Source organism: Myotis myotis, unplaced genomic scaffold (assembly GCF_014108235.1).
Source record: "Myotis myotis isolate mMyoMyo1 unplaced genomic scaffold, mMyoMyo1.p scaffold_m19_p_34, whole genome shotgun sequence".
NCBI classification, from domain to species: domain Eukaryota; kingdom Metazoa; phylum Chordata; class Mammalia; order Chiroptera; family Vespertilionidae; genus Myotis; species Myotis myotis.
This window is the reverse complement of record NW_023416340.1, coordinates 2,250,522-2,272,830: the sequence shown is the minus strand read 5'-3', so window position 1 is coordinate 2,272,830 and position 22,309 is coordinate 2,250,522. Positions and strand designations below refer to the sequence as shown.

The 22,309-nt window shown below is 49.8% G+C and overlaps 2 protein-coding genes across 5 annotated transcripts; one reads left to right on the top strand and one right to left on the bottom strand.

Moving 5' to 3' along the window:
- Window positions 1-4,705: 4,705 nt before the first annotated feature.
- SNRPD2 (small nuclear ribonucleoprotein D2 polypeptide) lies at window positions 4,706-10,586 on the bottom strand. Its single transcript, XM_036302955.1, has 3 exons — window positions 10,430-10,586; window positions 8,922-9,101; window positions 4,706-4,977 (listed from the first exon to the last, which is right to left on the bottom strand). Coding segments are annotated over exons 1-3 (357 nt in total). The 5' UTR covers window positions 10,432-10,586; the 3' UTR covers window positions 4,706-4,802.
- Window positions 10,587-11,232: 646 nt separating this feature from the next.
- Window positions 11,233-21,308, top strand: QPCTL (glutaminyl-peptide cyclotransferase like). Of its 4 annotated transcripts, XM_036302884.1 has the most exons (8): window positions 11,233-11,482; window positions 11,960-12,103; window positions 13,099-13,380; window positions 15,022-15,174; window positions 15,274-15,373; window positions 15,826-15,942; window positions 16,244-16,370; window positions 18,121-21,308. In XM_036302884.1, the coding sequence occupies exons 1-8, from the start codon at window positions 11,273-11,275 to the stop codon at window positions 18,176-18,178; spliced, it is 1,191 nt and encodes a 396-aa protein (XP_036158777.1). In that variant the 5' UTR covers window positions 11,233-11,272; the 3' UTR covers window positions 18,179-21,308. The 4 variants fall into 4 exon arrangements, with proteins under 4 accessions (XP_036158777.1, XP_036158779.1, XP_036158778.1 ...); XM_036302886.1 differs by lacking the exon at window positions 15,022-15,174; XM_036302885.1 differs by lacking the exon at window positions 16,244-16,370.
- The last annotated feature ends 1,001 nt before the right edge of the window (window positions 21,309-22,309 follow it).

The following is a 22,309-nucleotide window of genomic DNA, read 5'->3' as shown; positions in this document are numbered from 1 at the left end:
TTTGAGAGAGAGGAAGGGCGAGGGAGAAACATCAATGTGAGCAACATCTATTCGTTTACCGGTTGCCTCCTGTACAAACCCTGATCTGGGATCGAAACCACAACCTGGGCATATGCCCTGGCTGGAAATCGAACCAGCGGTTCTTCAGTGCACGGAGCAACACTCAGCCAACAGAGCTACCCAGGCCAGGGCTACCTATTGGCCGCTTCTTGTATGTGCTCTGACCGGGGGCCAAACTCGAAACCTTGGTATATCGCAGGGAGAGGGAACATCTGGTTCATGGGCTCTATAAGGTCTGCAAGATCATTTGGTCTGGCCCTGCCAAGGCATCAGGGGTGAGTTAATCCAATGTTTGACCAAATATAGCAGGCTAATTTTTAAGTTGATAATTTTGCATGGCCTGCGAATGATGTTACAAATATCCAAATGGCCTTTGGCAGAAAAAAGGTTCCCCTCCCCTGGTGATTTGGGACAATGCTCCAACCAACTAAACTACCCGCTACCCAGCCAGGGCTCATGGGCTAATGTTTTAAACAGAGCCTTCTGTCTGCCCTATGGGGGAACAGATTACTAGGGATGGACACTGGGAGCCCAGCGAGGAGACTACAGGCGGGAGGTGATGGAGGCTGACCCAGGTGGTAGCCATGGAGGAGCGTGAAGCAGTTGGACTTGAGCTATTTTAAAGGTAGAACTGAGGATTTGGCAATGAATTGCATGAGAAAGTTCAGCAAGAAGAGAAAGAAGTCCAGGAAGACTCGACGGTGTGACTGTGGAGAAAGGAAAGGGAGGTTGGGTTTAGGGTGGGGTGAACCGAGAGTGCTCTTTGGATGTGTTAAGCTGGGACTAAAGGTCTGGAGCTCAGGCAGAGGTTAGAGCTGGAGACGGAAGTGTGAGCCCACTGGGGTCCAGAGAGGAGGATTCAGTGTAGATATAAACACGGGCAATTCAGGGCAGGCCCCGGCTGAAATCTTGCATCCAGAGAGGCGGGGACCACTGCTGGCTGGGGAGTGTGGCTGCACATCCTCACCCTCCTGAGTGGCCCCCGGGCACTGGGAGAATTGGGGGAAGCCAACAGCCACACTGTAGCTGGACCACCTGCACACACCCAAGCCCTCACTCCTAATCCTCCCCCCACAGATAGATTCAATTAGAACCTGGGTGTTGGCAATTATTTTCCTTGGATCTCCAGCTCCCTGGACAAACTCAGAATCCTTTAAACATGAGGTGGCCTTGCCGCCCCCCACCCCTTCCTTGTGGGTTCTGGGAGGATAGGAGGCCCTAAGGCAGGGTCCTCATAAATCAGGGTGGGGAACATCTGGCCCTCGGGCCATATAAGGCCCTTGAAACCGCGTGGTCTGGCCCTGCCCCGGCATTAGGGGTGAGTTAATTAAATGTTTGACCAAATATAGCAGGCTAATTTTTAAGTTGATGATTTTTCATGGCCTGAGAATGATGTTGTAAATATCCAAATGGCCCTTGGCAGAAAAAAGGCTCCCCACCCCTGTAATGTAAATAAAGCATGAGAAACAGTTGTGTTGTGTTTTTTGGTGTGTGTGTTGAGACAGAGAGACAGAGAGAGAGAATGGGAATCTTTTGGCCAGGCAATCAGAAATGACTGAGGCTGGGTGTATGGCTGGGAGCCTGTGGTGGCCACACACACCCTGGAGGGTAGCACTGCTCATCTTCAGCCATGTGTTTCCATGATAACATGGACATCAACATGTACATCATGCTGTCACAGTCCCCACTGCCTAAGAGAAGCCCCAATTGGGAATGTTCATGTGATGCTTAACTATTTACAATGTATACAATTAAAATTGTGTGTGTGTGTACGTGCACCGAACACTTCCTAAGGGTTGCTTCTCTGAAAGGCAGTATTAAAAGTAAAGCTTGCCCTAGCCGATGTGGCTCAGTTGGCCAACAGTCATCCTAAGTACCGAAAAGGTTGCTGGTTTGAATCCCAGTCAGGGCACATGCCTAGGTTGCGGGCTTGATCCCCAGGAGGGGACGTGCATGAGGTAGCTGATTTATGTTTTGTTCTCACATCGATGTCTCTCTCTTTCCTCTCCCTCCCATTCTCTCTTCCCCTATCTCTAAAAAACCAATAAAAAACCTTAAAAAACAACAGCGTAAACCCCTAGCCGGTTTGGCTCTGTGGATAGAGCCTGTGGACTGAAGGGTCCAGCATTGGATTCCTGTCAAGGGCACTTGCCTGGTTGTGGGCTCAATCCCCAGTAGGGGGCGCGCAGGAAGCAGCTGATCAATGATTCTCTCATCATTGATGTTTCTCCCCCTCTCCCTTCCTCTGAAATCAATAAAAAGATATTTAAATGAATCTCATTTTAAAATCAAGTATTTATTTGGTTATTGAGTGCCTAGCTGTGGAAGGTTATATATATATTATAACCATGTTTTTTGCTGTGATAAAATATATACAAATTTTGCCATTTTAACAAAAACAGAAACCAGAATAAAGCTACAGGAAACAAATAGCCTGGTTCAAATCTTAGTTTGGCTACTTATTAGTTGTGTGACTTGGAGAAGATTCTCAGCTTCTCTATGCCTCACTTTCCAATTCTGGAAAATGGGTATAACAGTACCTTGCCTGAGTTTCCAATGAGTTATTATTCTTAGGATGCCTGGTGCGTGGTGGGTGCTGAATGCTTGGCCAGCGTGCCTGGGCTATGCCTGCCGCCTGCTTTTGTTTCCACCACTGAAGAAAAGGTGAATTAGGAACCATTTGGGAGGTGATGGTGGCTGAAATTCAAACTGATGCCAAGCTGGGTGCTGGGCTGGAATCTTGCCTCAGCCTGAAAGGCAGGATAATTAAGTTCCATCCCCCAGGGGAGACAAGTCAACAACCAGAGGGAGGCCGGACAGATTTGAACAGAAGATTGTGACTCCAGGCCTTGTGCTGTCTTTACTCCTGCAAAAGAACCGAATCCCCGGGAAGCTTCCTGCAGCAGTACCACTGCCCCCACTTTATTACTTTATTCTTATAGGACATGATTTTGATTTTAGAGGAAAAGAGCGAGACAAACGGTTGCCTCCCATACATACTAAAATCAGGATCAAACCACCTTCCGGTGTTCAGGACAATGTTCCGACCAGCTGACCATACCGGCCAGGCACCACTGACCCCACTTCACAGATTAGGACATTGTGGCTCTGGCCCGTTCCCTGACAGTAAAGGCGGCTCATGAGGGCCTGACTCCCCGAGCTCTAACGTGTCTCCATTGCTTCCCTGAGTGACGTGTTGTAGTCATTACCCGCTAAGCCCCAGCTGTCTCATCTGTAAACTGGGATGGCTCCCGTATCTACTTCAGAGGGTTGTTCCAATTCACCACCCGGAAAGCATTCAACTTTATAGCCCCACGCGTCACCCTGTGCAAGTCAGGTCCTCTCCTGCTGCAGGATCCCTAGCTCTGCAGCCCACAGGATAGGTCAGGCTCTGCTTTCCACAGATCAGCGTCAGACATTGATCCTGACCTCGGTTCTGCAAACTCCTGCACCACCTGGCATCAGGCCCTGAGAACAGAGACAGAGATGCAGGCAGAGAGAACACAGAGATCTCGATGGGGAGAGAGTGAGTGATGTGTGTACATCAGAGGAAAACAGTAAGTAAGGCCCTCCTTTCTCGCTCTACTCCCGTTTGTCAGAGAATTTCCCTCGATGGTAATTAAGTTGTAACGTGAAGGACAGCAGAGCTCAGGGGTGAAGCCACAGGCTCAGGAGCAGGGTGGGTTTGAACCAGCACCACTTCCTGGCTGGGTGTCCCTGGGCAAGTGACACCACTTCTCTGTGCCTCAGCTCCCTCCTCGGGGAATTGGAGGCAATAAATAACAGTGCCCGCTCAGAGCTGCTGGAAGTCTGACCAGCAGAGCCAGGGCTGGCAGCCTAACAGCTCAGTGGGTGACAGCATGGTTGCTTTTTCTTTGTCCTTATAAACATTGTTTAAATTTTTTTTTTAAGAGAGAGGGAGAGATAAACATTGAGAGAGAAAACATGAAACAGTGAGTGGCCAGGGAAAGGCAGACCACTAGAACCAATCACTTGAGGTTACTGGACACTTTAAAAATCTGTACTTACTGATTTTAGAAAGAAGGGAGAGGGAGAGAGGAGGAAAGAGAAACACAGATGTGTTGTTCCACTTCCTTATGCATTCACTGGCTGCTTCTTGTATGTGACCTAATTATAGATGGAACCCGCAACCCTGGCGTATCGGGATGACACTACCAACTGAGCTACCTGGTCAGGACCTTGAGTACCAACTGCTTTAAACATGTATCTCCTCCCATCAGTGAGGGCGGGCCAGAGCTGTCTCAAGCACTGCTGTGTCCCCAGGATTGCAACACAAAGCTGGACACAGAGAAAGTAAACATTGGGGAATGTTGATCTGCCTGAAGAAACAGAAGACAAGACCAGAAATTTCAAGCAAGGCTGACTCATTCAGAGGAAGAAAGGAGAGACAGGGTAATGAGAAGCTAGAAAAGATTAAATAGGAAAGAGCAAAAGCTTTCTCTGTTCAACAGATTCACTTCACAGATAGGGAAACTGAGGCATGGAAGGGGCAGAGACAGGGCCACTTCATCTGCTCAGAGAGGTCCTGATCCCAGTGCTTGGCCCCATGCTCAGCTGCCTCCCTCCCCAAAGTCCGTCCCACTCACAAGGCCCTGGGAACAGACAGATGCCACTAGAAAAAAAGAAGAAAAAAAAAAACACACCAGGCTTTTATTGTTCTCGTGACAAAAGACGGGTCTTTGCAGGACGGGGAGTGAGTTTTGACAGCAGGGAGCAGGCCCCTACTTGCCAGCGATGAGGGGGTTCCGCAGGACGACAATGACCGAATCCCCACGCAGGAACATCTTGGAGATGTAGCGGTCCTTGTTGACCGGCTTGGACTTCTTCTTGCCCTTGCCACTCTTGGGGACCTCGGTCCACATCTCCTTCACATTCTCCAGCACCATGTTGCAGTGCCTGGTGGGGACAGGGAGGGGAAGGCCCTGGGTGTGAGGGGGCAGCCTTCGGACCGGCCCTCCTCTGTGAGGTGCTGCCTCCCTCCTGCAGCAGCACTGCCAGTCCTCAGGTGCAGGCTGAGGCAAAGGACAGCATCCCTCTGTGCCTCAGTTTCCTCCTCTCTAAAATGGAGACATTCGTGGTGCCCACCTCGTGGGGCTGTTGTACAGATTACATCAGCATTCTTGTAAAGTACTTAGAACAGGGCCTGGCACAGAATGAAGGCAAACAAAATGGTCTCTCCTGTGCTTTTTGTTGTTAATCCTCACTCCAGGGTGCTTTCCCATGGATTTTTGGAGAGAGTGGAAAGGAGACAGAGGGAAACATCGATGTGAAAGAGACACATGGATTCCTTGCCTCCTGCATGTGCCCGGGCCGGGGATTGAGCCTGAAACCAAGGTAGGTGTCCTTGACTGGAATCAAACCTGGGACCCTTCAGTCCAAGGGCCGATGCTCTATCCACTGAGCAAAACTGGCTAGGGCTGCTTCTGCTTTTTAACTCCCACCACTTCTGGAGGCATCAGCAAAGGAGCTGCTTCTCTTTGGAGAATCAGAGGCCCCTGGGGCCTGGGTAGGCTCGTGTGAAGACAGTATGCATTACTTCCCTCAACAAACACTTGCAATGAACAAAACAGACATTATCCCTGTCCCGATGGGGTGTGCATCCTCGTGAGGAGAGGATGCTAAGCAAGCGAACAGAGCCTGGACCTGTAACATGCTGTCATGTGGTAACTGCTATGAAGAAAAACTAAAGCAAGGCGAAGAGATAAGAGGATATACGGAAATATCTTCAAATGCTAAGAAAAAAAATTAAGATGAATGAGGACCCCTGGCTGGGGTGGCTCAGTTGGTTGAGCACTGTCCTGCGCACCAAAAGGTTGCCAGTTCAATTCCTGGTCAGGTCACATGCCCAGGTTGTGGACTAGATCCCTGGTGGGGGTGCATGCGGGAGGCAACTGACAGGTGTTACGCTATCACATCGATGTTTTTCTTTCTCTCTCTGAAAATCATTAAAAATTAATCTTTAAAAAAAAATGTAGGGAGACCTAACCCGTTCGGCTCAGTGGCTAGAGCATCGGCCTGTGGACTGAAGGGTCCCAGGTTTGATTCCGGTGAAGGACACATGACCCAGTTGTGGGCTCGATCCCCAGTGTGAGGCATGCAGGAGGCAGCCAATCCATGATTCTTTCTCTTCATTGATGTTTCTATCTCTTTCTCCCTCTTCCTTCTTCTCAGAAATTAATTAAAAAAAAAAAAAAAAAAGGAAAGAAAATGTAGAGAAAAAAAGACAAGGAAGCTCTATGCCTTGCTATGGAGTAACCACCAGATCCTGTTGAGTGGAAAAGGGAGAACAGTATACATGGAAAGTTACCTTTTGTAGGAAAAAGGGGGTGAGGTAGGAGAAGCCTACCACCCACTTGCTTGTACAATGCAGAATCCTAGGAAGACCCCTAGAGATTGGTGGCAGTGGAGTGACCCAGGGGACAAGCTGGATGGAAACTTTTAAAAAATATATATATTTTATTGATTTTTTACGGAGGGGAAGGGAGAGGGATAGAGAGTTAGAAACATCGATGAGAGAGAAACATCGATCAGCTGCCTCCTGCACACCCCCTACTGGGGATGTGCCCGCAACCAAGGTACATGCCCTTGACCGGAATCAAACCTGGGACCCTTGAGTCTGCAGGCGGCGCTCTATTCACTGAGCCAAATTGGTTAGGGCTGGATGGAAACCTTTCTTTGGACTCTTATTAAGTGAAAAAGCCAAGGCTTAGTACTGTGTGCTGCCCTAGCTGGTTTGGCTCAGTGGATAGAGCATCCGACTGTGAACTAAAGGGTCCCGGGTTCGATTCCAGTCAAGGGCACATACCTCGGTTGCAGGCTTTATTCCCAAAAATATCCCCGGGTGAGGATTAATAACAAAAAAGCAAAAAACAACACCGTGCTGTGCTACTGGCAGTGATTTAAGAATAAACTAAAAAGTATTCTCCACCATCTTTTTTAAAAAAATATATTTTTATTGATTTCAGAGGGGAAGGTAGAGGGAGAGATAGAAATATCAATGATGAGAGAGAATTATTGATTGGCTGCCTCCTGCATGCCCCACACTGGGGATTGAGCCTGCAACCCGGGCATGTGCCCTGATCGGGACTCGGAATTGTGACCTCCTGGTTCATAGGTTGACGTTCAACCACTGAGCCACGCCAGCCAAGCCCCGGTCAGAGCCCATATGGGAGGCAACCAATTGATGTCTTTCTCCTACATGGATGTTTCTCTCTCTCTTTCTCCCCAATTCCCCACTCCCTTCCAATTTCTCTCTTAAAAAAAAAAAAAAAATCAATAGAAAAAATATCCCAGGGTGAGGATTAACAAGAAACAATTGATTTTAATGTTATGATATTACGACAGGTCAATTATACTTCAATAAAGCTGTAACCAACACCACAGAAGATTCCCTGATTCAAATGTGACAGGATTCATACTAGGTGGGGGGCTGGGAGGGCTGGAAAGGTAGGAGAGTTATATGGACTAGAGGAGGAAACAGGGGAAAAGAAAAAGAAGTCAACTTAAAAGAAATAAGATATAAGAGAGAGAGAAAGAGAGAGAAATAAAGTACATGCCTTCAATCACTGCATCTCATCCAGGAGGTAAACACCAGTGTTACCTCCCACTTCTACAGCAGAAAACTGAACACAGTGGGATGACGTGACTCACCCCAGGTCACACGTTTTGGAAGTGACAGAGCCAGTGTTCCCATCCAGGTCTATCTGCTTCCTGGTGCTCAGCACTTCCTGTTCTTATTCCCGTTTTACTCAAGAGGAAAGTGAGGCTCAGAGGGAGACTTGTTCATGTAACAGCTAGTGGCCAAAATGTTCCAGAAGCAAGCCTCAGCACACTGCTGTGAGGAAAGCATTTTACAAACGCTAACTGAAAAGTACGAATTACAGCCCGAGCCGGTTTGGCTCAGTGGCTAGAACGTCGGCCCGCAGACTGAAGGGTCTCGGGTTCAATTCTGGTGAAGGGCATGTTCCCTGCGGCTGAAACACGCAGGTCCTAGATTGCTTGTTCATCTTATTCAGGTCTGTTCATTGCTGTCTCTTCAGATGGGGCCTCTCTGATTACCCATATAATACAGCATCCCCTTCCCCAGTGCTCCATATTCTTACCTGGCTTTACTTTTCTCCGTAGAACTTACCAATTCCCGTTGGCTTTCCTACCTATAACAAGCTCCCTGAGTTTAGAAACCAGGTTTGTTTTAGTCACTGCTGTGTCTCCAGAGCCTAAAACAGTACCTGGAACAGTGCACCCTCTAATTATGCAATACCTAGATTGAGAAGCGCCTGTGTGCCAGATACTGTGCTTCTAGTGACTTATTACACGTTACATGTATTAAGCCGTTGAACCTCTGCAACCACCATGATTATTGCCACTGTACAGACACGACAGTCACCTGCCAAAGGTCACGTGGCTGCTGAGACAGCCTTGGGACATGAACCCACGGGGACTGGCTCCTAAGTAGATGCCCCTCCAGCAAGAGACAGGCACACCTTGGGTTTTAAGGTGCTTATTCTCCTAGCTCAGTGATGGCGAACCTATGACACGCAAACTCATTTTTTTGGTTGATTTTTCTTTGTTAAATGGCATTTCAATATATAAAATAAATATCAAAAAATATAAGTCTTTGTTTTACTATGGTTGCAAATATCAAAAAAATTTCTACATGTGACACGGCACCAGAGTTAAGTTAGGGTTTTTCAAAATGCTGACACGCCGAGCTCAAAAGGTTCGCCATCACTGTCCTAGCTTCTGAGGAACCTGGGATGCAGGCTCCTCGGGCTGCAGCTGGGGCTGATTCTCCAGGCCTGGAGAGAACCCCTCCCAAGAGCCCGTCAAAAAGCCGTCACCTGTCAAAAGCCTTCACCCGGCCCAGGAGCTTCTTGTTGTTGCGACAGTTGATGAGCACCTGGGTGTTGTTCTTGACGGACTGCGTGAGCACGGAGAGCGGGCCCGTGTTAAACTCCTCCTCCTCCCGCTTCTGCAGCTCCTCCGGGGTCATCTCACTCTTGGGCTTGTTGAGAAGGCTCCTGAGTGGGCAAGTATGAAACCCACAGGTGAGAGCGCTCCCGCGCCTTCCCAACCTTTCCCCCAGCACACCCACCCTCCGCAGGCCTCGCACGGCATCACCATCTGGATGCCTAAGAGATTTCCAATCTTGCACATCCTAGACCGAGCTCCACAATGCCCAACCACCTCCATTTACTCTAGCCACAGCCTTCCTCATCTCCATCAAGGGCAACACCACCCTCCCAGTTCTTTGAGCAAAAACCGGTGTCAACTTGATTCTCTTCTCTCTCTCACATCCTACATTCAATCTGTCTGCAAAGCCTGCCATCTGCCTCTAAAATATATCCAGAATCCAGCCATCTCTTACCACATCCTGCCCCTCCATCACCTCTTTCCTAGAGTCTGGCTGGTCTCCTTACACTGCCCGGCAGTGCTCTATGGAGCCAAGACCTAAGTCACGTCATCTCGCTCTTCAAAATCCTCTCGGGGCTCCTATCTCAGTGCAAAAAAGCAAAATCCAATGTTTTTACCAGGCCCTGCACCTACCCATCTCTTTCACTCTGTTGCAGCCACAGTGGCCTCTTGAGTGGTTAAGATATTTGGCAAATTTTCATCCTGGGCCTCTGCCTGGATGCCTCTCCAGGTATCTCTGTGGCTCTTTCTCTCACTTTCTTTACACGTGCCCTTCTGTGCTAGTTAAGTTACTATCTCTCAAAATTAGCGTTGTTTTTACTCTGCTCTCGTTTCTTTATTCGTAGCCCCGGTCACCTAACACACCATATACTTTACCTGTTTATTATTATTACATTTACCACTTGCCTCTTCCCTCCCCATAAGCTGAGCAGAGGACTTTTCTTGGGGGAGGAGACTTCACTGATAGGCCCCAGGTAGGTAAAGCAGTGCCTGATACACGAGCACTTCCGTAATTGCTCCATGGATAAATGACTAAAAATCATTCCTGTGTCTCATTATTAGAAAGTGTCACGAATTAGGTCCCCAGCTCAAATTATCCGGATAGTCCCTCATCTCAAGTCGTTATTCCCACAATTCCGCATTTCTCCTCTCGAGGTTCTGTATTCGTAAAATCGCTCCCGCTTAAAATTCATTTCAGGAAGGCTAATTATTTGGAAAAGCCGCCAGCCCGTTATCTGATAGAGCTGTTCCCTCTCCGGAACTCAGGCGCCGTCAAAAGCCCCACGCGCGTTCTCAAACTCAACAGAACAGGACCCCCCACTCGACCCCTAAAACCCCCGTCTCCGCGCCCCGCTCTGCCCATCCCCTTCCACCGGTAAGTGGCCAAATTTGCACCCTCCACCCACTCCCGCCGTTTAAGCCTCCCCGGCCTCACATGGTGGCGGTGGTTGCGCTCTCAGAACGCTCCTGTCCTCCGCGTTGCCTCGGCCTCCGAAGAGAAAGCGCGAGAAAGGCGGGACTTCCGCTTCCCGCAGCTCACTTCCGTGCGCGCCTGCGCAAACTCAACCAGCGGTGTGGGTGTGGCCTGTTGGTCCAGCGAGCCCGCCTTGGTTCTATTCAGTTCCTTGGTAGAGGCGTTGGGGTAAAAGCATTGCTTAGTGGTTCAGGGTCACTCAGGACCATACGGGTTAGATATTCACGACAACGGAGAGAAAAAGAAAGCGGGTCCGATTTAGTCCATTTCGTGGTAGAACGGCTCAGGTGGCTCAAGGGAAAGGACGCGCCAGTTCTAAAGGCCCGCCGGCCCTCCCTTCGGGGGCGGGGTCTCTGATAAGCCAATCCACTCTTCTCTTTCGGGGATAGACCCCGCCCCTTTCTCTTGGGGGAAGGTTCGTTTACGTGTCTATTGATCTTTCCGACTCCACGAAACCAAAGCTGTGCCTACATCCGGGAGGGGCGTGGACTCACGCCCGGGAAGTCGAAGGTTTTCCATAATTAAACGCTTCTCATTGGCTTCCCCTCTCACGCTGAGGCGGAGCCTACCCCTTTCACGCTCCCTTTACGGTTGTGTAACTCTCTGGGGAATCGTTGCCTAAGCCGCTGGGAGGCTGGGGGGCGTGGCCTCAGAACGAGAGTCCCTATTGGCTTCGCTGCTCGCGGGAGGGTGGGATGGTGCAGCCGCTCTTGTTGCTCATTGGCCCGGTAATTCCACGGGGTGGGACTTGGCTGGGCCTAAATTCGATCCGCGGTCCAGGACCGGTTTCTGGGCAAAGCTACCATGCGTTCCGGGGGCCGCGGGCGGCCCCGGCTACGGCTCGGGGGACGCGGCCTCTTGCAGCCACCCTCCCCGCCCAATCGCCGCCTGCTACCGCGGGCGCAGCAGCTGCCGCTGCTGCTGCTGGCGCTGGCCGTGGCCTCGGCGTTCTACACCATCTGGAGCGGTTGGCACCGCGGGGCTGAGGAGCTGCCGCCCGGCCGGGAGCTGCGGGTGAGGCCCGGCGGGGGCACCACGGGGGCCCCTCATCCCTCTCCTCCCCGTACCTAAGGTTTCGGGTGGACGTGGCTTTATCACGTCCTAAGCTGCAGGTGCCACTGCCGTAGTCTTTAGGACGCATCCCCCTTGTTAATGGAATGAGGCTTCAGGCTTGTTCTGTAATAGTGGCTCCCCTTTAAGAGGAAGGGTCTGGGGTGGTGAAATTGGGATTTCTGGGCTCTAATCCTAAACTCATCCATTTGGAAGAGTCCCTTCCACTCGCTGGGCCTCGATTTCCCCATCAGGATTTGGGTAGGATGGACAGGATGGGCTTTTCCTGTGACTAGGGTTTATCCTAGACACCTCTGATGCGGGAACCTGCAATTAGGAAAAGGAACCGGGGCTTCTTAGGGGCGACGGCGCCCGGAGTAGGGTCAGAAGGGGGGTTGCTCTCACGTTCATCTTTTCCCCATCCCACCCCCCTTACCCAAGGGCCCATTGATCGCGAGCCTCCCCGAAGCCCGAATGCGGAAGGTGGTGGGGCAACTGGACCCCCAGCGTCTCTGGAACACTTACCTGCGCCCCCTGCTGGTTGTGCGAACGCCGGGCAGCCCGGGCAGTCTCCAAGTCAGAAAGGTAAAGGGTCACTCACACCTGACCCCTCAGACTGCTAGGGAACGGGGAAATAGGCATTCTGCCCAAGACCCCAGAGGGTGGAGCTAAACTTACTCTCTAGAGTCTAGAGACTCTAGAGTAAGTGACTACCAGGCTGTACTGCCCTCTGTCCAGCCCCCACTAAAAGCCTACTTTGTGCTTGGCACAAGTAACAACAGCCTTATGAAGTGGGTACCAATGTGACCTTCACTATGCAGACGGGGAAACTGAGGCCCAGAGCAGTTGGGCCTTTTATGCCCAAATCCCACAGCTAGTAAATGGTGTACCTATGGTTTCAATCCAAACAGGTTGGTTCCAGAGCTGGTGCTGTAACAACTCTATATTGCCCCCCAGAAAGCAGCCAGAGTCATTTGAATACTGCCCGCGTTCAAATCCCACTTCAGCCCCCTGGAGTAGTTTCCTAAGCGCCCCGACCCTCAGTTTCCTCATCTTTGTTTTTTGTTTGTTTTTTTAAATATATTTTATTGATTTTTTACAGAGAGGAGGGGAGAGAGAGAGAGAGAGAGTTAGAAACATCGATGGGAGAGAAACATCGATCAGCCGCCTCCTGCACATCTCCCACTGGGGATGTGCCCGCAACCCAGGTACATGCCCTTGACCGGAATCGAACCTGGGACCCCTCAGTCCGCAGGCCGACGCTCTATCCACTGAGCCAAACCGGTTTCGGCTTCCTCATCTTTGAATTGAGCCACTGATGGTCCCTACCCCACAGAGTTCCTAGAACAGGGCTTGGCACACACTTAGGGCTTTAGAGGAGTGAGCTATGGTTAGTCTTGGCATCAAGAGGTGGGGCCATTCCATGGCACTTAATAGGTACTTAGCAGACGTGTGAAAGGAATGATTAAAACTGAAGTGGGACTTGTGAGTCAACCCGACTGCTCTGCATGGCTCAGGTCACATGGCCCTTTTCCCTCTACACTCCCCAGTACCCCCACCCACCTCTCTCTTGCCACTAGTTCCTGGAGGCCACTTTGCGGACCCTGACGGCAGGCTGGCACGTGGAGCTGGACCCCTTCACAGCCTCAACGCCCCTGGGACCACTGGACTTTGCCAATGTGGTGGCCACACTGGACCCAGGGGCTGCCCGTCACCTCACCCTTGCCTGCCATTATGACTCGAAGCTCTTCCCATCTGATCCAGCCCCATTTGTGGGGGCCACGGATTCAGCTGTGCCTTGTGCCCTGCTACTGGAGCTGGCCCAGGCCCTGGACCAGGAACTAAGTAGAACCAAGGATCAGGTGAGGAGTGGGGGGAGGAGAGGGGGGAAGGCAGGGACAACCTCTCCCTTGGTTGAAGCCACCACCCTCCCTTGCCCGGTCTTGTTTTCCTGTCACCACTACACATACAAAGCCACCGGGATCTTTCCAACTCCTGTCCCTTCTCTGCCCCAAATTCTCCCATGGCCCCTACCTCATTCCATGCATAAGCCAGAGAGTTTATATAGTGGCCCATGAGATGCGCCCCATCCTACTAGTTACCTCTCTAGTCTCACCTGCTACCCCTCGCCCCTCTCTCATCCTACTCTAGCTACCTACTGCCTTGTGTACCTCAAATCCACAAGGATAACTCCCCGAGGAGCATTTGTACTTGCTGGGATGTGCTTTCCTTCTTTCTTTCTTTCTCTCTTTCTTTCTTTCTTTCAATATATTTTTATTGATTTCAGAGAGGAAGGGGGAGGATAGAGAGATAGAAACATCAATGATGAGAGAGAATCATTGATTGGCTGCCTCCTGCACGCCCCCTACTGGGGATAGAGCCCACAACCCAGGCATGTGCCCTTGGCTGGAATCGAACCCGGGACCCTCCAGTCCGCAGGCCGACGCTCTATCCACTGAGCCAAACCGGCTAGGGCGAATGTGCTTTTCTCAGTTATCTTCCTAGCTGGCTCCCGTCCTTCATTCAGGTGTCCATTCTGATGTTACCGCCTCAACAAGGCCTTCCCATGATTTGTGATGCTTATGTTGATTTGTTTGTCTGTCTCACACTAGAATAAGCTCCATCTAGTCAGGGACTTGGCTGCTTTGTTTCTGGTCTATTCCCTGGGCCCAGAGTATTGCCTGGAATGAAGTAAGATGTCAATTAAAATGAGTGGAAGTAGGAAAAAATAAAAAATAAGATGCGTGGAATGAATGAATGAATGAAAACACTAGTTTCCTCATGCTCCTCCCCTGCTTAGACCCGCCCCCCTTCCCAGTGCCCCAAAGCCCAAGCTCCCTGGCCCTTGCTGACCCCTCAGGCCACTTCTCAAACTTTCCCTGACCCCTTCTCTGGCCCCGCCCTGGTCCATATTGCTTCCTTGCCTCTGACCCGGTTTGCCAGGCCAGCTCCCACTACCCTCAGTACAAACATCCCTTTCCCACAGACCCGACATGCCCCTGGGCCAGCTATGCTCCACACCCTTCCTGTGTTCTTTCAGGACCCTGTAATTTTGGGGAGCAATTGGTCTCAACTGCATTTCACTGTTTGTATAATTATTCATTTCTGGGTGTGTCTCTTACAAAACGGGCTAGAGAAATAATGATAATAATCAGAGCTAACCCTTTAGTTACTATGTGCCAGTTACTATTCTAGGACCTGGTTCGAATCCTACCCTATAAATAGAACTGTTATTAACCCCATTTCTTTCTTTCTTTCTCTCTCTCTCTCTCTCTCTCTTAACCCCATTTCTACATGAGGATACTGATGCTTTGAGAAGTTAATAACTTACCCATGACTGCTTGGCTAGGAAGCAGCTGAGCCAGGATTTGAACCCAGATGGTCTGGCTCAGAGTCTATGCTCTATGAGTGAGGAGACCTAGTTTGTCCCATTCAGCTTTGCAGGGGACAGGAAATGGGGGTGGGTCAAGATCAGGGCTGACACTGAGCACCAGCTCCCACAGGCAGCCCCAGTGACCCTGCAGCTGCTTTTCTTGGACGGCGAAGAGGCGCTGAAGGAGTGGGGACCCAAGGACTCCCTCTATGGCTCCCGGCACCTGGCCCAGCTCATGGAGTCTGCACCCCACAGTCCTGGCCCCACCAGGATCCAGGCTATTGTAAGACCAGGGCCCCACTGGGTTCGGTGAGGGAGGGAGGGGGTAAGGTAAGGTTGGCAGCATCCCACCTGGCCTCTCCAGCCTGGCCTCTCTCCCTAGGAGCTCTTTATGCTTCTTGATCTCCTGGGAGCCCCCCATCCAACCTTCTACAGTCACTTCCCCCGCACAGCCCGCTGGTTCCATCGGCTGAAGAGCATCGGTAAGGGTGACGGTGGAGGCAGGCTCCAGCCTGGAATGCAGGTGGGAGGGTCGGGGTGGGGCAGGCACCTGTCCTCTGAGGGGTCATCCAGCCTTCTCTCTACGGCACTAACACAAAGGGCAAGACACAAACAGATCCCACAGCAGTCCGATTATAAACAGGGCAGGGGGTCAGGTAGCCCTGGGTTCGAATCTTGGCTCTCCTTACTGGCTGTGTGAACTTGGGCAAGCGGCTTCATCCCTGAGCCTCCATTTCCTGTCTGTAAAGTGGGCATGCTGCTAATGATCATCGGGGAACACGGTACAGCTGCAGGAAGGGGGAACTAACATTCATTCTTACACTGGGGTGACCAGTGCTTTACCTTCAGACCCCCTGCCCTCCTCTGATTTCTGAGCAAAACCTTTGACCCCTGAGGGGACTGACTTTGGCTCCCTAATCCCCACTACCTCCAGAGAAGCGCCTGCACCGTTTGAACCTGCTACAGGCTCACCCCCAGGAAGTGATGTACTTCCAGCCCGGGGAGCCCCCTGGCTCTGTGGAAGACGACCACATCCCCTTCCTCCGCAGAGGTACTTGTTGCAGGGGGGCGTGGGGGGCGGACGTCCAAGGGAAGCCACAGATGGGACCTGGCCCTGACCCCTTCCCAGGGTGGGGGACTGCTGGCAAGTTGCTTAACCTATTTGTGCCTTGATTTCCTCATCTTTAAAGTGGGGATAATAGCTCCCACCTCAGTTCCTTTCTCGTTGAAGGGACTGAATGTGCTGATACAAAATGTAAAGGCCTTTCTTGGACAAGTGCCTGGCACATAACAAGCATTTGAGGGATGTGAGCTGGTACTGTTTGTGCCTTAGTAATTGCAGTTTCTTCTAGCTCTTGACTTTCCGTGCCCTGGCAGCCCAGCAGAATCGCCCGAGGAGCTTAGGAGAACACCCCATCACATTTTGGGCCCACCGAGCCACCGTCTCGGGCCTCTGTGCTATTTTTGCAAAACTCCCAGGTGATGCGGATGCACAGCTAGGGTGGAAGACATCTGGTCGAGGGTTTCAGATAGTAGGTTTCAGAATTGGTCTGAGCTCTAGGATCTGCAACTTACCACTGGTTGACCTAAGGCAAATTATGTAGCCTCTCTGAGCCCCTGTTTCTTCTGGGAAAATGAAGAGATTTACACGTAAAAAGCACATCTATGTGTATATGCCTAATCACAGTGTTGGGAGGATGAGATAAGATTAGGTACAGTGGGGCCTTGACTTACGAGTGTCCCGACTAACAGGTTTTTCGAGATACGAGTCGTCTCTCGGCTGATTTTTTGCTTTGAGTTGCGAGCTAAAATTCGGGTTACGAGCCAGCTTCAGATACCCCACCGCTAGTTGGCGCAGCGAACGTCACAGTGAACACCACATCAGCCCAGCATCACGTGTCTCACTCGTTCACAATTGATTTGACATACGAGTAATTTGAGTTATGAGCTCCGTCATGGAACGAATTAAACTCGTAAGTCAAGGCCCCACTGTATATGAAATGCCTGCTTCCACAGTGCTTGGCCTATAGTAAGTGCTAAAAACTGCTTTTACAATTTTTACTCTAATTTTTCATTCAACAAATATGCATTCCTTACAACACCTTTTTTTAAAAACTATATATTTTTATTGATTTCAGAGAGGAAGGGAGATGGAGAGATATAAACATCTATGATGAAAGAGAACCATTGATCGGCTGCCTCCTGCACGCCCCACATTGGGGATCGAGCCCATAACCTGGGCATGCACTCTGATGGGGAATTGAACCGTGACCTCCTGGTTCATAGGTCAACGCTCAACCACTGAACCATGCCAGCTGGACTACAACACCTTTTTTATTGATTCGTTCAACAAATACTTCCCAAGGCAGGTACTGAGGGAGGTATCAGGGATACAGTGATGCACCAGAATACACCTGCCTCCTGTCTAGTGGTGGGACCGATATTTAACAAATCTGGAAAAATGCAGAGAGAAGTGCTCTGAGGACAGGAACCCAATGCAGAACAGTGATTAAGAGCACAGACTCTGGCCCAGCCAGCATGGCTCAGTGGCTGAGCGTCGATCTATGAACCAGGAGGTCACAGTTCGATTCCTGGTCAGGGAACATGCCTGGGTTGTGGGCTCAATCCCGAGTGGGGGGTGTGCAGGAGGCAGCCGATCAATGACTCTCTCTCATCATTGATGTTTCTATCTCTCCCTCTTCCTCTCTGAAATCAATAAAAAATATTTTTAAAATAGGGGCAGGGGGAGCACATGGAGACACATGGCCTGGGTTCAAATTCTGACTGTTGTTTACTAGAGACAGGATCTTAGGCAAATCACCTGCCTACCTCTGTGCCTCAGTGTCCACATCTGTAAAATGGCGGTAGTTATGGTGTCCACCTTAAAGGGTAATTATAAGGATAAAATGGTGTGTATTTGTGATATATGGCCTTAGACTAGGGCCTGGAATAGAACAAATACTATGTAAGTGCTATTAGTAAAGAAGAGAAAAAGAGAGGATAGTCAGACATCTGTCCTTTCTCCTGGTCTTTCCATAATGCATTAAATTTTGAGTTCCTCTTAATTTTTGTCAGGAAAACAATATACTGGATACATATTTTTAAACTAACATGTACCCTCACACACTTAAAGCGATTGCTCAGAGTTCTTCAATCGCCAGAACAGAGTTATCTTCTGAGGGGGCGGGGAGGGGGGGGCCTGGGCCTGAGTCTTCTCTCTGTCCCACAGGGGTCCCGGTGCTCCACCTCATCTCCACGCCCTTCCCCTCTGTCTGGCACACCGCTGACGACTCTGAGGCCAATCTGCACCCCCCTACGGTGCACAACCTGAGCCGCATCCTCGCCGTGTTCCTGGCTGAATACTTGGGGCTCTAGCCTGCCGGGTTGACTCTGAAGGAGAAAGACCCAGCAGGGAATGTGGCAGGGGCACCGGGAGCCAGCGAGCTCAGGCCGGGCCCACCTCGGCTGTGCTGGCTCGTCCTCTTTAATGCCTTTGGCTCTGCTTGTGTTGTTAGTGGAAGACCCTCTCTCCTTTGAGTGTCTCAAGCTGCCACTCTTCAAAGACATGGAAGAGACCATTGTGGGGTGAGAGCCAAAGGAATAAGAGCTCCCTGCTCTGAGGGAGACATTGGGCTGAAAAAGTTCGCAAGGGCAACTGCTATTCTTGGTTTTAGTCAGCAAACCATGGACTGGCATATGGACCGGCAACACCACCCAACCCAGTGAATTCTCTGTGGCTGTTGTTTTTGTGGCACTTCCTTCTCCAGAGTGTCAGCCTTGCTACTGCACCGTCCAAACCCAGCTCCACGTGGATGTGCCATGTGGGGCCCACAGAGGATGTGCTAAGCGGGAGGAGATGGAAGCCAATACATGGGAACTCCAGATTCTGCAGACCCAACAGGCAATAATCTAGTGTTTCTGCAAAACATATTCTGCAGAACTTTAAAGGTGTTGCATGAAAGAAGGGATCAAGGAAGAAGGGTGAGACATTAAATGAGTTCATTGCACAATGTGAATTTTCAACGGTAAGACAATGCATTGTTTTCCCAAGTATTTCACCATGGAACCCCTTTTTTGGGAAGCACCTCACAGAACTAGGTACCTCAGAAGAAACTTTGGGAAACACTGCTATGTTTATGGAAGGAATAAGACAGGCCAGAGGTCACTGCAAACTATACCAAACCGTCCTGTCTCTTAAGTTATGGGTACAGGAGTGCGAGATGGTGGGTATAACTCCAACTCCAGTGATGGCCTGAGGAAGTATTTCCCAACCATACCTAATTTTCAGACTCCACTGGAGTACTTATTAAAAATGCAGGCTCCACCCTGGCTGGTGTGGCTAAATGGTTAATGTCAGTCTGCATACCAAAGGGTCTTGGGTTCGATTTCTGGTCAAGGGCACATACCAGATACCTTTCTGTGCACGGGATGCCACCCAACCAAGCCACACAGGCCAGGACCTACCTTTCTGACTTTGGTGGAGACCTGGTAGGTAGCAGGGACATCAGGCCAGTCTGGAGGGTTAGTAGGTAGTAAAGGTGAGCATTGATTGGCCTGAGTCAACGCAAGGCTGGAGAAGATTCGAGAATTCATGGGTTTAAACTCAGGATATCAAATGAGAGGATAAAGAGAAGGTTCTCGATTCACATTCTGCCACAGTTGCTGACATTTATTGGGGTACCTACTACAGGCCAGGCACCATGAGCACTTTATATATAGCAACTCAGTCTCCCCCCAAACCCTGAGGTAGGTATGATTTCGGTTCTCATTTTGCAAATGAGGGGCTTGGGTCTGAAATTTATGAACCAGTTGTTTACAGATTCTTACCCAGGGCCATGCTCCTAACCCCATGTCCTACCTTCCTTCCAAGTCACACGTTTGGGACCAACAGATTGTTAACAAAAAGTAGCTCCTCTTAGCCCTGACCGGTTTGGCTCAGTGGGTAGAGCGTCGGCCTGCAGACTCAAGGGTCCCAGGTTCGATTCCGGTCAAGGGCATGTGCCTTGGTTGCGGGCACATCCCCAGTGGGGGGAGTGCAGGAGGCGGCTGATCGATGTTTCTCTCTCATTGATGTTTCTAACTCTCTATCCCTCTCCCTTCCTCTCTGTAAAAAAAAAAAAAAGTAGCCCCTCCTGAGGCTTTTAATTGGGTGCAAGTTAGAGTGGGGTTGGGGGTGGGTGGATGGACGGACTAATAACCTCTTAGAGGTGGAACTGGCGGAAGTCCAGAGTTCAGAAAGGAAAATTGACAGACATCAGCCGGAGGGTCTCAAACCACATGGAGATTCCTGTTTGCTCATTTCTTGTGGGCCACCATGTCCCCTGAGCCTCCCAGCCATGCAGAAGTACATGAGACATCACCTCCATATTGGAGAGGGGAAGCAGTGTTCAGTTACATCCCCAGCCTGTCTCCCTACAAGACACCCTGGTTCAGTGCACCATGCGCCAGGCACCGGGCAAGGGGCCTGATGAATAGTTTTTGCATGAATCCGGGGCAAGGATTGTGAGCTCCATTTTACAGATGAGGCTGCCGCTGCTGCTTTCCCCGCTCCATTTGTCCCCCAAACTTGGGATCCCCAGCCTCGTGCTCTGAAGGGGCCACTAGGTGTATTTAGTAAGCACAGTTGAGCGCCCTGGATGAGAAGTATCACGCCAATCTTTTGAGGAACCATCAGTATTCTCATTTTTCATTTTAAGATACTGAGATTCAGAGAAACCCGCTGCCGAAGATCACATAGCTGGGCGTGTTCACTGCAGTGTGTCTAGGGGTACATTTCTTTTTATTCATCCTGCTTGACTGGTTGGGCTTATTGGTCTTTTACCAGCCTGGAGTAAAGCACATCTTTAAATATCTTTGCACTATCCTTGCTTCTGATTCTAGAATGCCAATTAAATACTTTTTCCCTCTATCCTCTATAACTTTTTAAAAAAATATATATATTGATTTCAAAGAGGAAAGGAGAGGGAGGGATAGAAGGAAACATCAATGATGAGAATCACACCCCACACTGGGGATTGAGTCTGCAACCTGGGAATGTGCCCTGACCAGGAATCAAACCATGACTTCCTGGCTCATAGGTCAACACCCAACCACTGAGCCACACCAGCTGGGCTATATAAACTGTTGTCTGCTACTTTGTGGACTTATCTCTGGTGTAATAAATCTTCAGTTGTGTCTAATTTGCTGTTTAGCCACACTTGAGTTTTTACTTTTGGTTATTACATGTTGGTGGGCTTTTTCCTTTCATATTGGCTAGGCTATTATTTAACTCTGAGTTCCCTGCAGGTATTTGCAAGCTCTTGTTGTATTCTCATCTATGACGGAGTCTCATCATCTGAAGCCTGGTTTTGCTCTGTTGTTTTGCTGGTTCTTGCTCGTGCTGGTGTATTTCCATGCATATTTGGTTATTTGACTGTATACCACTCATTGTCTGAAAATTATGTGTGGAGGACTCTCGGGGACAGTTCCTTACACCAGAGGATGTGTTTGTTTCTGCCAAACATCTCAGCTAGAAGTACCCTGGGAAACATCACTGATGCAAACCGAGCCGCAAACCCGAGCCAGAGCCAGCCTGCGCCCGCCAGTTTTCAGGTCCACCTTTTTCTTTCTTTGGTCTGTGCTCCCCTCAGTGTTCAGAACATCCCTGCGATCTTCTGGGTCACCCTTACCCAGCCTATGGTTCAGTGGGATCTCAGCTGTTAGATTCCTCACCTCGGGCAGGCTTTGGCCTTGACTTCTGCCTGCCCCAATAAGGCTACAAACAGGAAACCCACGCTTGTCCACATCAGCAAATGCCCTCAGAGCAAAAAGTGGCTTCAGGGCCCCATGTACCTTTTCTTTAAATTTATGGGCTCAGTGTGTCCTTAACCATATTTTATTGGCTATTTGATGCTTTAAAGATATTTAACTTACTATTTTCAGCAGCAGAGTCCCAATAATCTGGTTCCCTCCACAGGGAACAGAAGTCCCATAAAACCAAGCCAAGATTCAAACCCAGGTCTCTTTTATTCTAAAATCTAAGCATTGAGTAACTACTATGGATATATCTTAGTCTCTCTGGCAATTTTGATTCCCTGATAAGAATATCAAAGAATGTCAGCTACCTCTCAAAATCTATTTTCCCTCTTCTTATACTTGAATTTTTTAAATGTCTTAATCCCTTTTTATTTAGTAAATAATCAAATGGATATTTTAAAACTTTCATGATAGGGATCTTTAGTAAGAGTTCTTTTGTTGGGCATAACACATCCAGCTAAAAGACTACATTTCCCAATCTCCTTTGCAGTCCTTCCATTTGGTTAAGTTCTGACTAGTGAGAAGCAAATGATGCTGAATGAAATGATGTTAATTTGAGGACCTACTGTACAGTGTAGTGCTTTCGGAAGGAAGGGGGTTTCCCTTCCTACAAAACGGTGATG

What these genes read in the sequence shown, in the direction of transcription:
- QPCTL (XM_036302884.1), top strand. Translation starts at nt 11,273, where the DNA reads ATGCGTTCCGGGGGCCGCGGGCGGCCCCGGCTACGGCTCGGGGGACGC. An exon ending in GCAGTCTCCAAGTCAGAAAG is followed by an intron (nt 12,104 to 13,098) that starts GTAAAGGGTCAC and finishes TCTTGCCACTAG; the next exon opens with TTCCTGGAGGCCACTTTGCG. An exon ending in CCACCAGGATCCAGGCTATT is followed by an intron (nt 15,175 to 15,273) that starts GTAAGACCAGGG and finishes CTCTCTCCCTAG; the next exon opens with GAGCTCTTTATGCTTCTTGA.
- SNRPD2 (XM_036302955.1), bottom strand. An exon ending in CGGGTGAAGGCTTTTGACAG is followed by an intron (nt 4,978 to 8,921) that starts GTGACGGCTTTT and finishes TGTCCCCACCAG; the next exon opens with GCACTGCAACATGGTGCTGG.